This window comes from Callithrix jacchus, chromosome 19 (assembly GCF_049354715.1).
Source record: "Callithrix jacchus isolate 240 chromosome 19, calJac240_pri, whole genome shotgun sequence".
Classification (NCBI taxonomy): Eukaryota; Metazoa; Chordata; class Mammalia; order Primates; family Cebidae; genus Callithrix; species Callithrix jacchus.
In genome coordinates this window covers 39,109,395-39,126,049 of record NC_133520.1, presented here as the reverse complement: position 1 = coordinate 39,126,049, position 16,655 = coordinate 39,109,395, and the positions used below count along the sequence as shown (strand labels likewise).

The window sequence follows — 16,655 nt, the reverse complement described above, 5'->3', positions numbered from 1 at the left end:
CAGAGCACATGGCTAGTGAGAGACAGGGCTGGGGTTCAATCAGAGCACACAGCTAGTGAGAGACAGGGCTGGAGTTCAAACAGAGCACATGGCTAGTGAGAGACAGGGCTGGGGTTCAATCAGAGCACACAGCTAGTGAGAGACAGGGCTGGAGTTCAAACAGAGCACACGGCTAGTGAGAGACAGGGCTGGGGTTCAAATACAGCACACAGCTAGTGAGAGACAGGGCTGGGGTTCAAATACAGCACACGGCTAGTGAGAGACAGGGCTGGGGTTCAAATACAGCACACGGCTAGTGAGAGACAGGGCTGGGGTTCAAATACAGCACACGGCTAGTGAGAGACAGGGCTGGTCAAATACAGCACACGGCTAGTGAGAGACAGGGCTGGGGTTCAAATACAGCACACGGCTAGTGAGAGACAGGGCTGGGGTTCAAACAGAGCACATGGCTAGTGAGAGACAGGGCTGGGGTTCAATCAGAGCACACAGCTAGTGAGAGACAGGGCTGGAGTTCAAACAGAGCACACAGCTAGTGAGAGACAGGGCTGGGGTTCAAATACAGCACACAGCTAGTGAGAGACAGGGCTGGGGTTCAAATACAGCACACGGCTAGTGAGAGACAGGGCTGGGGTTCAAACACAGCACACGGCTGTTCAAATAGGTGTTAACCTCTATTTAACCTCAGAGTCAGAGCTGTTCACACCCCAGTGGGCTGCACCTGCAAAGAGCCCAATGGTGGGCACAGGTAACCCCTTGAGCTTGCAGCTGACTCTGGCCACAACTAGCCTGGCTCCTTCTCCCCTGCCTCCCCCTGCTTCTCCACCCTGGCTCTGGACCCCAGACCGAGGCTCATGCAGACTCACCGGCATCAGAAGTCAGCAGACTGGGCAATGGCTCTGGAGGCACCCCAGGTGCAGGGGCCTCTTTGCTGATGTGCATCTCCACCCTCCGGGGCCCCTGCTCCACAAGGTTGATCTCCACTCCGATGCCCAGCGTGGCAAACATCTCCTGGAAGCGGGTTACCGCCTGGCGGGCCTCGGTGAGTGCCTCAAAACGTATGCAGATGAAATGCTCGTCTTCGTGGTACGTCTGCCAGTCTGCAGGCTCCTCTGGCTCTGCAGGGCCCTCGTCCGCACTCAGGAAGAGCTCCTCATCTGAAACCTCGGCTGGGCTCTTGGTGCGGAAGAGCCGGTGCAGCCGCCGCGCAGCCCGGCGGAAGGTATCGTCCAGCTCACCCCCAGAGGAGCTCTCGGCCTCACTCTCTGTCCCACTGACCACCACGCAGGCACTGTGAGCTACCTGGCCAAACTTGTTGCTCACCTGGCAGGTGTAGCGGCCAGCATCAGCACGGCCTAGGCCAGGAATCAGCAGAGAGCAGGTGCCATCCCCAAGCTGGTCAATGTGATGGTGCCGCCCATCAGTCAGCTCCACGCCATCCTTCAGCCAGCGGGCTCGCACATCTGTCTTGCTGGCCACGACACACTCCAGCCGCAGGGCATCCCCCACCTGTGCCTCAGAGTCCCCAAATGTGTGGGAGAACACCGGCCCTTCCTGCTGCTTCATCTCTTTCCGAACCTTGTAGCCCTTAAATGCGGCCTGTATCCTCACAGCTGCCTTGTCCATTGACGGATCACACAGGTCTGTGGTGCTCAGGTCTCCCAGTGGTGGGCGCACAGCAGCCAGCGGCTCCTGCTGTTCCTGTGGCTTCACAGAGGGGGCTGCTGGGGCCCCGACCTGTGGGCACAGAGCCTGATGTCATGTGAGATAGGGAAACTGAGGCCAGAAACAGGGCAGGAATAGCGCGGGATGCATGGCGGGGACAGCTCCAGGCCTCGCTCCAGTATGCCCTTTTTCCTCCTACCAACTGGACCCACACTAGCTTCAACTGACCTAGATGTCCGACGGCACCTCCCAAAAGGCAAACCCACTTCCTGGAATTTGCTTTATACAGTCACCCAGACGGGGATGAACGGGGTTGCGAAGATCACCATGAAGAAGTCAGTTCCAACTCTTCAGGCAAAAGTTTTACCACTCAGGTGGGTATATGGCTGGGTGGGTGCAGGGCAGATGGAGAGACACACCGATGAATGGAGGGTTGAATGGGAGAACAGGTGCATGCATGGGTGGGTGGGTAGGTGGCTGGCGGGTGAGTGAACGGTTAGACGGACAGTGGTATGAGTGGGTGAGTGGGTGAACAGGCTGGCAGATAAACAAGTACAGGAATAGATCATGGACGAAGAGTGGATGGATAATAAACAGCAGATGAATGGAGCTGTATGGTTGTATGGGTGGGTAAACAGGCTGACAGATTAATCAAACAGGTGAACAGGCACAGGAGTGGCGCATGGATAGCAGATGGATGGATGGATGGATGGAAGTATGCTGGGTGGATACACAAATGGACAATGGGTAGATAGATGCAAGTCAGAGAGAACGATGGATGAATAGATGAAAAGAAGGAAGGATGGATGGACGCATACATGGATGGACAAATGGAAGGACGGTCGATGGATGATGAATGGGCACATGCATGGATGGACAGATGGAAGGATGATGGATAGATGATGAATGGATAGACGGTAGGACGATGAATAGATGATGGATGGATGAGTACATAGATGGCAGATGAGTGGATGGATGGCTAGATGGAAGGAAGAATGTGTGCATGGACGGATAGATGGTGGATGGATAGATGGAAGAAAGGAAAGAAAGATGAACATACGGATGAACAGATGGCAGGTGAATGAATAGATGAAAGTAAAGGTCTGGTTCAAGTTGGTGTCGAATATGGAAAAAAAACAAAGTAAAGGAAGATGGACACATAAATAGATGGGTGGATGAAAGGAAAAAAGAATGAATGTATGAATGAATAAAAGGAAGAATGGAAACAAATGGATAAATGGAAGGAAAAATAGATGCATGGATTGAAGGATGGATGGTTGATGAACAGAAGAGAATAAATGCATGCATTGATGGATGGCTCATGTATGGGTGGATGGAAGGGTGGATGGATGAACAGATGAAAGGAAGAAAAGACACAAGCATGAATGGATTGGTGGCGGATGAATGGATGGATGGATGGTAGAAGGATGGAAGGATGGAAAGATGAATGCATGAATGGATGGATGGATGCACAGATGAATGAATAGTGGATGGGTGGAAGGAAGGATGGATGGATGGATGCAGAGATAAGTGGATGAATGGTGGGTGGATGGATGGATGACGAATAGATGAAAGGAAGGAAAGACAGAAGCATGAATGGATTGGTGGTGGACGGGTGGAGGAAGGATGGATGAATGGATGGATGGTAGATGGATGACGAATAAACAGATGAAAGGAAAGAAGAACAGATGTATGAATGGATGGATGGCAGGAGGAAAGGATGGAAAGATGGATGCATGAATGGATGGATGGATGGATAGATGGATGAATGGATGGATGGATGGATGGTGGACGGAGCATGAATGAATGGATTGATGGATGGATGGTGAACGGACACATGAATGGATGGATGGATGGTGGACGGATGCATGAATGAATGGATGGATGGTGGTCAGATGCATGAATGAATGAATGAATGGATGGATGGATGGTGGACAGAGAGATGCATGAATGGGTACATGGAAGGAAGGAAGTAAAGATGGATGAATGGATGCATGGATGGATGGATGAATGGTAGATGAGTAGATGAATAGAAGAAAAAATGATAGATGAATAGATGCATATATGGGTGGACGAAGGGTGGATGGATCAATAGTGCATGCATGGATGGATGGAGGGATGGAGGGATGGAAGGATGGCGAAGGTCTCAGACCACTCCTTGCAGGCCAAGTTGGGTGCTCACCTTGCTGACCAGTGGTGACGTTCCTGGCCTCCCAGCCTTCTTGAGGTAGGTGACCAGGGAAGGGGTGCCTGCCCGGGACTCATCATCAGAGCTGGTGTGTGAGAGGTCAGCCTCTCCGGTGCGTGCCAGCTCATCGGCCGTGGAGTAGCCTTCGGAGAAGTCAGGTGCCACCTCCTCTGCCTCCTGTGGCAGGCGCTGCGAGCGGCCATCCTCCTCAGGCAGCTCGCTGATGGAGTCCAGCGTGGGCTCACGGCTCATACGACGTTTTCGAGCCAGGGCCTCCCACAGCAGGTGCAGGTCACCCTCCTGAGCTGCCTCAGGGGGCAGGCTGGGCTGCGGGGGGGCCTCGTCCACAGAGGCTGGGCTCAGTGCCACTGAGGAAGGCAGGAGACAGGTCAGTGGGCTAGGACACAGCTAACACCCCAGACCCACCTTGGCTGCTAATCAGTATGTGGCTGGGCTGTGGCCTTGCTAGGCCTCTCTCCCTGCCTGGCCCTGGCTACTTGAGATGGCACAATCTTTGCAAGTCTCAGAGCCCCTGAGCCTCGGCTCTCCCACTTGGAGTGGGGCCTCAGTCTATCTCCCTGCACAGGACATGTGATGCCGGGACAGAAAAGGACTCTGCAAAGGCAAATTGGGCTGATTTGAGCCCTTCTGACCCTGCTTCTGGGACAGAGCGCCTAGACTCATGGGAGTGCTGGCTGCCAGGCAGTGGGGCTCAGGCTCAGAGTGTGGGGTGGCTTGGAGCACTGGGAGTTGCAGGGAGTTCAGAATACAGGGGATGTTTGTATCCAGGGGCCCAGAAGCTTGAAGGGACCAGACTAGGAGAAGCAAGCGTTGCAGCAGCCAGGACCTGCTCAGGGACAGGCAGGCTGTCCTCAGCCGTCAAGGCTCTGCACGTGGGGTGTGCCGCATCTCCCTACTGAGCCTTGGTCTCTCCCATGTGGCGGGGTCCTCAAGAGGACCCTCAGCCCTTCCCTGAGACAGCCTGTGAGCAGGCGGGCAAGCTGCACCCCCACCCAGCGCTCCCCACCCTGGAACTGGGAGGACAGGGCCGACGCACCCTGGAAGATGGCAGCCTTGGGGCAGGCGGAGCCCTGGGCCAGACCACAGTGGTACTCGCCCTCGTCTTCTGCCGTGAAGCCCCTGATCACCAGCATCTGTCGCCGCCCCTGGGAGACCACCTCGAAGCGCCCGCTGGGTTGGATGCGCTCCGTCCCTTTGTGCCAGACGACCTCGCAAGCCTCAGTGGCCACCTCAAGCTCCAGACAGACATCCTCACCAGCTGCCACCTGCCGGCTCTCAAGAGCTGAGGGCTGGGGAGGCACAGGCTTTGGTGGCTCTGCTGGGAACAGTGTCCATGGAGGAGGACAGGCCCCATCAGCAAAGATGCACCCAGAGTGCAGGCCCCACCCTGAAGCCTCCCTCCCTCCTCCAGCTTGTGGAGGCACTCCCCAGGTCCCAGATCAGGAACTCACCAAGCTGCACAGTCTGGGGCAGGTGCACTGGCTCCCCAGCGCCCGCAGGGCCTACGGCTGCCACACGGAAGCGGTAGGTCTCCCCGGGGGCCAGGCCATCCACCACACACTCGGGTCCAGGCACCAGATCGTGGCAAAGCCGCCACTGGCCTGTGGCACCCTCCTTCACCTCCACACGGTAGCCACAGAGACCACCGCCTCCATCACTCGCGGGGGCCGCCCAAGACAGTGTCACAGCGTGGGTACTGCGAGCCACCACCTCAGCATCCTCTGGGGGCTCAGGGAGGCCTGGGGGAAAGAGGGACCAGTCAGGGGGCGGCTCCAGAGTGCAGGCCCCAACCCAAAGCCTCTGGACAGCCCCTCTGGAGGCCATTGGGCTCTGCACTGCCTGCAGGTGGCTGCACCTTGAGGCTCCGTGCTGCTGTGCCAGTGGCCCACCTGTCTCAGGGAGTGCGGGCTGCTGCCCAGGCCCCGTGGCAGCACACCTGCATATCACATGGAGACTGTGCCCAGAGCAGTCTCTGGGGCCAGAGCCCCTCCTATATATGGTCTGCCCAGAGATGGACTTAGATGTGAACTGGGGGTGGGGGGAGGTGAGGAGATGGGGCAGGATGGATGAGGGGACCTTGGCCTCAGGAACCCACAGGGCAGTCGGCTCATGCATGGTTATGCCCGGCCAAGGGCAGCCTCCCAAACTCCCACGGTCAGACCCTTATCGGCAGGCAGCCAACCGGAGGGTGAGGAGTGGACAGATGCTGCAGAACCCAGCCTGGGACTCCCCCAGACCGACCAGGGAGGGAGCAGGGAGCTCGCCCACCACTCACCCTGCACAGTGAGCCGCGCAGAGGCCACCGCATCGCGGCAAGCGAAGGTGACCTCCCCGGCGTGGTGGGGCTGGGCGTCACGCAGCAGCAGGGCGTGGTGACTGCCATCGGCGGTGACCGTCCAGTCGGCATCGTCTGGCTGCACCGCCGTGCCGTTGATGTACCAGGACGCCTCTCCCACTGGCACCGCCTCACTGAGTGTGCAGGTGAAGCGGGCCTGTGCGCCAGCCAGGACTGCCGCATCCTTCAGGGGCTCCAGGATCTCCAGGCGCCAGCCTGCAGCCATGCAGGAGAAGGGGTGTGAGGGCGAGGGCCTGAGCAGGGGGCCGGTGCCTGGGCTTCAGACCCCTGCTTCATCACACCTGCATGGGTGGGAGGGGTCCGGGAGACAGAGGCTCCCTACCTGTGGCCCCACGAGCCCCCCTCTGGCAAGGGCAGCCCAGCCTCCCACGGGGACACCCCTGCTTGGCCTGCAGCCCTGCCCCGTCCTGCCTGCCTTCAACCCAGCCTCCCGTGGGTCCCAGAGACCAACACATCCCCTCCCAGCTCCGGGGCGCCTCCGGTCTCGGCACAGGACACACGCACCGTGCCACCCCTCCTGGGCCCCGGGCCCGGGGCTCCTACCCACTGAGGAGCAGGTGGCTCCGGGCCTCAGGTGGAAGGAGCCAGCGCCTGGTGACCCCCGCCCCTCATGTCACTCCCTTCTCCCGCCCTCCCCGCAGCCCCAGGGCCTCCGTCCCTGACGCCCCTCCGCAGCCTCTAGTGGGAGGGATCCCGCCTGCCCCGCACAGGCACAGTGCAGTCACCTCGGACCGTGAGGAACGCAGAGGTCACCATGTCCCCAGCCAGGAAGGTCACCCGGCAGCTGTCCTGGGGCCGCAAGTTTTTGAGAAGCAGCAGGTGGCGCAGGCCGTTCTCGAAGTAGACCACCTCAGCATTCTCCGAGGTGCGTACAGGTTCGTCATCCAGCAGCCAGGTGTGGGCGGCCACCTCGGGCTGGGACAGCCGGCACTCAAACAGCGCCTCGCCGCCCTCCAGTGCCTCCACATTCTCCAGCCCCTGCACCACCGTGTTCTTGGCTGAGGGGAGAGGGAGTCTCAGACCAGTCTGCACTTCCAGGGTCCCCACATCCCCAGGGAGAGCCCTGAAAACTACAAAAAACCAAATAAAATGCCCCTCCCCAGAGGCTACGTAGAGGGGAGCACTCAGCATCCAGGGCATGGCACTGACCACCTCCATGCCATGCCCTGCTCACTTTGGCACTGGGATCCTGACCTCGCAGGTGAGAAACCTCACAGGTGTTTACGAGACTAGAAACTCGCCAACCACACAGCCAGGCTCAAACGCAGACATGAGGCTCGAGCTGGGCTTTACCCACCAGGGCCCTGCCGCAGCTTCAAGGTCTGGGAACAGCCCTTTCTCCACGCCCCAAACAGAGCTAGCAGATCTACTGCCTGGCCACTGGGATGCCTTGCTCAGACTCACAGCAACCAGAGACCTCCCGAGTCCACGGCCCTCCGCTCCCCCTCCCTAATTCTCCTGTGGGTTCACACCTAGGAGTCTCAAATTTGGCCACACACTCCTCATGGAAGCCACAAGCCCAGCAGCTGTGCACACCCTGCCTACCCACAGCTTAGTTCCTGGTGCAGTGAGCTTGCCACCTCCAGGGCCTGTTGCCACCTGTCCAAGCCACCTATGTCCCAGCGCTACCAACGCTGCCTGCCGTTCCACTATCACTGCGCAGCCCAAGCTGTGGCAAAGCTACCCCAGGCCGGGGCTGCCCCCAGGCGGCCTCACCTTGCACTTGCAGCAGGGCCACTACGCGGGTGCCCGCAGCCTCACAAGAATAGATGCCACTGTCACAGGGCAGGGCTGGCCTGAAGGTCAGCCTGGCCACGTTCCAGTCCTGCTCTATGATGACACGGCGCCCATCTGCGCGCACCTCCCGCTCGTCCATCTTCCACGTGGCCTGCACAGGCCGTGAGTACTGGCAGAGGAGCTCGGCCGAACCGCCCTCCTCCACGGCCAAGTCCTGCATGGCACTGACCACCTCCACCACAGGATCTGTCGGCCAACATGCCAGACACACGTCAGCCCCACGGCTGAGCCTCCACAGCCTCCCCACCCTCTGCCGTCAGCGTTAGCAGCTTCAGTGGCAGCAAGCGCAGAGCTGTGGCAGGCAATGGCTGGGCGGTGACTGCCAGGCACGTGGCCCAGGGAAGGGGGCCCACCCATCCACTGCATACACGCCTCACCCCCACCCATGGCAGATAGCACTGTCAGCCTTGCTCTCTTTCCAGGTGGGCCCCTCCTGATCCCTTTTGACCCTACCTCCCTCTGGCCCTGGGTACACTACCCCAAGGGACACACAGCCCCTAAAGTCCCCCTCTCCAAATGCCCTCTGACCCTGGCTCAGGAGCCAGAGCCCCAGCCCAGCTCACTCCTTCTGCCATCTCTCTTGGGGTCTCCGTCCCATCTCCACCTGTCCAAATCCTACTCCACAAATGGCTGTTTGCCCCTGGGACCCCAGTGAACCTTCCACATTTTCTATGAGGGTGTACAGGGGCAAAGGCACCATGTGAGTCACTGGGAGGGGCTCCTGTATGGCCTGCTCTTTCCCAGAAGGGCAAAAACCCAGCCTGAGCTCACAGCAGGGGAAGCAGGTGCGAGCAGGGGCAGGCTGTGCAGGGGCTGCTCTTGCCTCCACAAGGGACTGGGTTTCATGGCTGGGCACGTACAGCCAGCAAGGTGGTGGCCCGCAGGGCACAGACTGGTGTCCAGCTACACCATTCCCTAAACCCAGGCTTCTCACCCATCCTGCATGCCCACTTGTGCCGCTGCAGGCAGAGAGCATGCAGTGGTGCCCAGCCTGTGGCCCTGGGGGCGAATCCCTGATCCCAGGACACTGCAGGAAGCACACAAAAGTGCCAGCATGGCGGGGGTTCCCACTGGCCAATACCTTTGATCAACAACTTGGCCATGGAGACCAGGGGCCCTGCGCGGAAGGTGATGGTGCCGGAATCGGCCACCCCCAGGCCTGAGAGTGTCAGGGAGTGAAAAGTCCCTTCACACACAGCAATGGCGCTCTGGGGGCCATCCTGCAGCAGGGTCCCATCCAGCCACCAGCGGGCCTCCGGCCCACCCGCGTGAGACACCTCACAGGAGAACGTGGCCACCTCCCCAGCGAAGACATCCACATTCTGCAAGCCACGTACCAGGCACGGTGCTGCCTCTGCACAAGAGGATAAGAAGGAGGGCCAGGCTAGGGCACCCTGGAGTCCACAGGACTGGGCCACTTCAGGGTTCACTGGTGTGGGGGTATGGCACAGGAATAGATTGGGTCTCTGTCCTTGGTTCCTGGCACAGAGGCCCTAAAGCCCTCAGAAGTCCCTGAGTGTTCACGATGTGCTCCTGTGACTACACCTGAGCTTATGCTAATGAGGTGGCTCAGGTAGGGGTCCTGGACAGCATCAGAATGGGCCTCTAGAAAGGCCAAGTGTTTAGTGGGTTAGAAGTTTCCCACTGTCCCACCTCTAGGATGCGGAGAGGGGGTCAGAGATGATGCTCTATGAAAACTCCTGAATGGGATTTGGTGAGTTCCCAGGTCGGTGAAGGCGTGGAGCGTTGGGAGCATGGCACACCCACGGGGGACACAGAAGGTCTTTGCCCTTTGAATATTTTCTACACGGCTGTTCCTGAGCTGTATCCTTTATAATAGTTGCTCAGTACAAGTGTTTCTATGAATTCTGGGAGCTGTCTTAGCAAGTTAATCAAACTCAAGGAGGGGCAGTGGGAACCCCATTTCACAACTGTTCCGTCAAAAATGTGGGTGGCCGGGGACTTCCCACTGGCATCTGAGTGGGGGCAGTCTTGTGGGACAGAGCCCTTAATCTGTGAACTCTGACTCTAACTCCAAGTAGAAAGCATCAGAATTGGGGCTGGGCGCGGTGGCTCAAGCCTGTAATCCCAGCACTTTGGGAGGCCGAGGCAGGTGGATCACGAGGTCAAGAGATCGAGACCATCCTGGTCAACATGGTGAAACCCCGTCTCTACTAAATATACAAAAAATTAGCTGGGCATGGTGGCACATTCCTGTAATCCCAGCTACTCAGGAGGCTGAGGCAGGAGAATTGTCTGAACCCAGGAGGCGGAGGTTGCAGTGAGCCGAGATCACACCATTGCACTCCAGCCTGGGTAACAAGAGTGAAACTCCGTCTCAAAAAAAAAAAAAAAAGTATCAGAATTAAACTGAATTGTAGACAGCCAGTTGCTGTTGCTAGAGAATCACTTGATGTGTGGCCCCAGACATCTGGTCACAGAGTGTTCTGTGCTGCGAGAGTAACAGGAGAAAAACAGTGGGTGTGTTGTTCTCTAGAATTGGTGTCAGAAGTGGGAACTGGCCCGGCACAGTGGCTCACACCTATAATCCCAGTACTTTGGGAGGTCAAGGTAGGAGGACTGTTTGAGCCCAGGAGTTCAAGACCAGCCTGGGCAACAGGGTAAGACCCTGTGGAGGCATCCTGTGCCTGTAATCCCAGCTCCTCGTGACGCTGAGGTGGGAGGACGGCTTGAGCCCAGGAGGCTGAGGCTACACTGAGCTGTGATCACATCATAGCTCACCCTCTCACCCTTGCCAAAAGTGGGACTTGCTAGAATAGCCTGGGGCTAGCAGCTGGTACAGGGCCACCCTGGGGTCTGCCAGAGTGGGTACCACCTGGCCAGGAGGGTGACCTAGGGTTAGGGTCTGGAACCCCAACCCGGCCAGCTGGCCCACCCTGATCACAGAGGGAGACACAGAGGCCACCCACAGTGAGCCTGTGGAGAGTAGCTCAGCCCAAGCTCACAGACCCACACCCCACACACCCCTTCAGAACATGCCTGGTCTCACCCACAGGAGGCTGACGACAGGCACGCGTGCCCTTCTCAGAAGCACAAGCTCTAAGCCCCATAGCTGGGGTTCTTTCTGGCATTTGGTGCCTTGTCTGACCCAGTGTGGGTTGGGAAGGAGCAGCCACAGGGCCTGCTACTGTGAGAGGATGGGAGTTCGCCTCAGAAATGAGCTCCCTGTCCCCAGGGGTGTGGAAGCAGACACTTCTCCCATCCTAAGAGGGCAGTTTGTCCAGATGTCCTCCAAGGTCCCTTCAGTCCAGAATTCCAGGGCCCTAATGTTGAGTGGCAACTGCTCCCTTCCTGGTCACACAGCAGGGCCCAAGCTCAAGGGGCTGTCCAGACATGTGTGGTCACTGCCTGCCCTGTGCCTTCCTCACTCTCCTCCTCCATCCCATCTACCTCTCAGACGGAAACTCAGGGTGCTCTCGGCAGAGAGGAGAACGTGCCCGGGCTACTGTGCCCACACAGCTGAACCCCGCACACCACAGGCAAGAGAGGAAGACAGAACCAAAGGCTTATTCCACCACCTGCCGCCCTCCATCCTTGCTTGCCCCTGAAAAATTTCCCGAGGCCATCCTGTGAGCCTCCTCACAAAGAGAGAGAAATGGCAGTTGGCAAAGTCCAGATACTTCCATCCCACGGACTGAGGGAGCATGAGTGGGGAGCAATTCCAGAGATACCAGCCACTCATCAGGACCATACCAGGCAGATCAGCCCCTGTGCCCTCCCAAGCAGGCCTTCCACTGGAAGCCTCTCCATGCTCTTCCTTGTGTGCACCACTGACCAGCACCAGCTCCCAGTCTGCCCTCACTGTCTTCCCCAAATGCACATCTGGCCACCTCCTCATCTTGCTCCACCAGCTTTCCATTCGTGTCTCCAGCAATTTCCCAGCTCTTCCACCACATAACCTACCTGGGATGGGCACCCATTTACACACCTGTGCCCAGGCCCTTACCACAGGGTCACAGCCAGGTGTCTGTATGTAAGCCAGCTCACCCAGGCTGAGAGCACCTCACTGAGACAGGGGCCAAAGCACAGCCCAGCTCCATGCAGCTCCATTCGGTTGCCCACTGCAACGACCACACCAGGCCCCTGCTATCCTGCCCCTGCTCAGGACACCTGGCAAACTCCCCATCTTTATCACTCAACTGGAGGGCGTTGGCATCTGGAACCTTTACCAAAGCCACAGGCCACAGAACTGAGCGCATCTGTCTCCTTTTAACAACTTGGGAGTGGAACGTGACACCTAGGATGAAGGACACACCATCTCCATGTCCAACTCCCCCAACGGACTGGGGCCTCCCTGAGGGCACACTGCATCCAGCCCATTGAGAGGCTCAGGACTTGGTTAGGAGCTTAGAGGGTATGTTCCACTGTGAGTGAATGGATAGCAGGTGGATTGTGAATGTATGATGGATGGTGGATAGATGGTGGATGAGTGAATGATGAATACATGAATGGAAGGGGAAGGGTAATGAAGGGTAGACAGGTGAGCAAATGCGTGGATGGGTGGATGGTAGATGAATGGAAGGATGGGTGAATGGGTAGTAGATGGATAGAGGGATAGATTATGGATGAATAGCGGATGGATGTGTGGATGGATGGATACAGATGGATCAACAGATGAACAGCAGGATGGACAGATGAATAGTAAATGGTGGACGGATGAGGGATGGTGAATGGACGGATGGTAGGTGAATGGATGCATGGATGGATTGCGAATGGATTGATGGACAGATGGTAAAAGGATGGGTGATAGATGAATGGGTAGATGACGGACTGAAAACACATAGCAGATGGATGGAAGGTGGATAGGTGAATGGATAAATGAATGAATGAATAGATGGATGATGAGTACACAGATGGGACCTGATTGAGGCCTAGGGGTAGGACAGTCGGGGAAGAGCACTCAAGGACAAGCTCTCAGGGATGACCAGCTCTGGGGGCAAGGTATATATAACCCAAGTGGAAACTTCCTAAAACCCTTTGCATGCTTGCCCAAACCTGTACGCTTGTCACAGGCCCGCTTTTGCACCTGCGCCTTCGAGCCTGAGGCAGGCAGATGTGTGCAAACATGAAAGTGCTGGCGTGTGCGTGCATCCGTATCATCGGAGGAGGCAGCAGGAGGGTGGAAGTCAGGAAGGCCTGCCTTACCTTAGGGCCCAAGCCTGTGGCAGCTGGGCCCCCCATCTCCCTCCCGCAAGTGGCATTAATCCCGGAGAGGGACCCCCCACACGCCCTGGAATTTCTCAAGACCATCTTCACCAGCCTAACCCCAGTGACCTCTCTGGTCCATGGTTTCAGTGGCCAGGAGTCGGAACATTGCCAGCCCCAAGACAAGATCATTTTTGGAAGTCTTAGATTTCTGTCCCCCACCCGCGGACAGCGCCAATGGGAAGGATAATCTGGTGCCCAGGAAGCTGGGCATCCGCAGGCAGAGTGACCGGTATGGAAGGGGGCTGCCCACCTGTGACTTTCAGCTGGGCCTCGGAGCTACATGTGCCCACATGGAAGCTGACAGTTCCAGCATCCTCAAGGGTCACCTGAAGAACCAGAAAGAAACATGCCTGATCCTGGGAGCCCCATTCTAACCAGGAGGAGCCCAGCCATTTTGCCAGACCTCAATGACAGGGGCTCATCACCTCCCCAGCACACCCCCCTGGTGGAAGAGCTTCCCAAATGGAGTGGGAAGCATCCCCATCCTGGTACACGTGGGTCCCGGGGGCCGCACCTTGTGCAGGGTGAGCAGGTGGAGCGTGCCCTGCTCCACAGCGATGTCATTCATCTCATTGGCCTGCAGGGGCACGCCTCCTAGAGCCCAGCGGGCTTCCTGGCCTGAGGCTCTGGATAGCCGGCACTGGAAGCTGGCATCCTGGCCCTCGCTGAGTTGCACATCCTGCAGGGGCTCCAGGATGGTCACCTCAGGAGCTGGACATGGGGGAGGCATGGCTGTCAGCCTCAGCATCTGAGGTACCCCCTCAATCAGCAGAGTCTCATCGTCCTGGGGGTCCATCCCTGGGCACCCTCCCAAAATGCACAAAGATAAGCACATGGGGGCCTGTTCTCAGCTCCCCACTCCAGCTGCAGGCAGAGTCTGCTCTGACGGACGGTGAATGGGTGGATGGATAAATGGAGGAATGAACGGATGGATAATGGGTGGATGGATGGATGGCTGATCAATGGATAAATAGATGGACTATGGATGGATCGATGGAGTGGAGGGATGAAGGACGGACAGTGAATGGGTGGATGGATGGGTGGGTGGATAAATGCATGGATGAAAGGATGGATGACAGGTGGATAAATGGGACCCGGGTGAGAACTGGAGGAGATGGTGCAGAGGACTGATGGCTGAGAGTGGGCTATGGTTTGCAGTGGCCCCCATGAGGGCCAAGACCCAAACTCCAACATTGTGCCAACCCATGGAAAGCCCACAACCACCTACCCCACCAGCCTGACTTAGCCCACTCTCCCCTGACATCCTAGGGCCATCCTGAAGTGCCAGCTCACAGGTCCACCTCCCTGCCAGGCCCCCAGGCTTCAAAGGCAGGGACCTATGCTGTCTGTCTCCATCCCCAGTGTAGTCACTGGTGGGGCCCGCCTGCAGCTACCTCTGATAGTGAGCTGGGCGGAGGAAGCGTGGCTGCCTACGTGGAAGGAGACAGTGCCTACGTCCTCAGGCATCACGCCCTTCAGCCGCAGGGTGTGGATGCGGCCATCCCGCACGGCCACCTCTGTCACCTCGTTGTTTTGCAGTGGCAGGCCCTGCAGGCACCACTGCACATCTGTGGCTCCAGCCCGGGACACCTCGCAGCTGAACTCAACATCCTCGTCGGCCGGCACCTCTGCGTCAACCAGCCCCCGCACAATGGTCACCTCAGGCTCTGAGGGGTGAGGCGAGAGGGTCCCCTTTACCAGCCAAGTAAAAGAGCCCAGGCCAAGCTCCCACGCCCCCTTCTCCAGGAAGCCTTCCTGGGCATCCTCACACTCCTCTGCCACGGCCCATCTGTCCCACATGGTTTCCATCCCCTGATGTGCTCACAAGCACAGATCCCACCATGACTGCTCTTCAGGGACAGAATCTGGGCCAGGGGTGTAGGCCAAGAGGCAGTTGTGTCTGAGGAATCCTTGGGAAGGGGTTGTGGGAGCCCGTCCACTCGCATACTGCAGCCCCACCCTTGCTAGCGCAGCAGGGAGACAAGGCTTACAGGAGAAACAGGAGCAGTCAGCAGGGCACCCACACGCCGGCCACGGGTGGGCTTGAGGGGATACAGCCTGTTTCCCAGAGAGCCCTGACAGGGACACCGGGATGTGCAGGGGTGAGGAGGAAGACAGCGTGAGAGCAGGGCGCAGGTGCACCCAGAGGGCCACCATGAGGGGTGGATGGCAGGGAGCAGCTCACCCTCTCCTCTGGGAGGCCCCAAGTCTCACCTGTGACCCTGAGGGAGGCAGTGGTTTTCTGGCCACCTGTCACACAGGCATACTCGCCCGTGTCCTTAGCCTCCAGTTGGTGGATCAGCAGCTCCCGCATGGCCCCCTGGCTCCTCATCTCATACTTGGGGCCCGCATGCAGCTCCACGCCCTCCTTGAGCCATTGTACCGTGGCCCCTGGCTCTGCATCGCTCAGCTGACAGCACAGCCGGGCCATAGCACCCGTCTGCTGCTCCAGGCTCTGCAGTCGGGTCTTGAACTTGGGCCTGGGGACTGGGGGAGATGCAGGAAGGCACACTTAGTGCCCCTGGCCACTGACCAAGGGTGAAGGGCTGTGGGAGGCAGGGCTGGCGAGCAGCTCACCACGGACGGAGAGGCTGGCTGTGCTCTGCGTGTGGCCTGTGTCACACGTGTAGTCACCCGTGTCCTCCTGCTCCACACCGCGTACCAGCAACTCCACAGCGGCCCCGTCCTGCACCATCTGGTACTTGGCACAAGGGAAGAGCTGCAGGGAGCCCTTGCGCCACTCTACGCTGGCACCCGCCCGGCTCAGCTCGCAGCGCAGGTGCGCCGTGTCTCCCTCGTCCACCTCCTGGGGCTGCAGCTCCTGGAGGAACCGCACAGGTGCCGCTGCAGGGGAGGAACAGGGTATGAGGGCAGGTCCCTGAAGGGCTATAAGAGGGAACGCACAGCGGGCGTGATACAGGGCAGGGTGGGGAGGGGAACTGCATCAGAGCAGCTACTGGAAGGAGCAGGGCCTTGGGCCAGGTCCGACCCCCACCCTGTGAAGCCGTCTCCTCAATTGGGACCCCCAGGTGGGGAGGCAGCCCCAAGGGTCAGCCCAGAGCACTGGAACTGCTCTAGGTCCTGGGCCAGGCCAGCCTGGGAGCCCACCTGTGACGGTGAGAGTGGCACTGGTGCTCTGGGAGCCGCAGGTGCAGGTGTACTCGCCAGTGTCTTCACGCAGCAGGTCCCGTAACACCAGCTCCGCCGTGCAGCCCTGAAGCCGTGGCTCCCGGCGCCCATCAGCCCGCAGCTCCAGGCCACCCTTGCTCCAGACCACTGCAGCACCGGGCTCAGACAGCTCACACCGCAGGCTGGCTCTGGAGCCCTCCTCTGCCTGCAGACTCTGCAGCGGCTCCTGGAACACGGGCTGCGGGGCTGCAGCGGGCAGGAGGCAGGGGGCAG

At 58.7% G+C, this 16,655-nt stretch overlaps 1 protein-coding gene across 50 annotated transcripts in view; it reads right to left on the bottom strand.

Moving 5' to 3' along the window:
* The window catches only part of OBSCN (obscurin, cytoskeletal calmodulin and titin-interacting RhoGEF), a 165,411-nt gene that overhangs the window by 50,291 nt on the left and 98,465 nt on the right, over positions 1-16,655 (bottom strand). For 33 of the 50 annotated variants that reach the window (XM_078357091.1, XM_078357093.1, XM_078357094.1 and 30 more), the window contains 14 exons: positions 16,362-16,628; positions 15,831-16,097; positions 15,468-15,740; positions 14,648-14,920; positions 13,768-13,964; positions 13,504-13,579; positions 9,106-9,378; positions 7,944-8,210; positions 6,953-7,225; positions 6,147-6,422; positions 5,323-5,610; positions 4,908-5,186; positions 3,845-4,218; positions 864-1,734 (listed from right to left, as the gene is read on the bottom strand). In XM_078357091.1, the coding sequence (XP_078213217.1) occupies positions 864-1,734; positions 3,845-4,218; positions 4,908-5,186; positions 5,323-5,610; positions 6,147-6,422; positions 6,953-7,225; positions 7,944-8,210; positions 9,106-9,378; positions 13,504-13,579; positions 13,768-13,964; positions 14,648-14,920; positions 15,468-15,740; positions 15,831-16,097; positions 16,362-16,628 (4,254 nt within the window). The remainder of the gene's footprint in view (positions 1-863; positions 1,735-3,844; positions 4,219-4,907; positions 5,187-5,322; positions 5,611-6,146; positions 6,423-6,952; positions 7,226-7,943; positions 8,211-9,105; positions 9,379-13,503; positions 13,580-13,767; positions 13,965-14,647; positions 14,921-15,467; positions 15,741-15,830; positions 16,098-16,361; positions 16,629-16,655) is intronic. The other 17 variants (XM_078357100.1, XM_078357101.1, XM_078357105.1 and 14 more) reach the window with 1 other exon arrangement.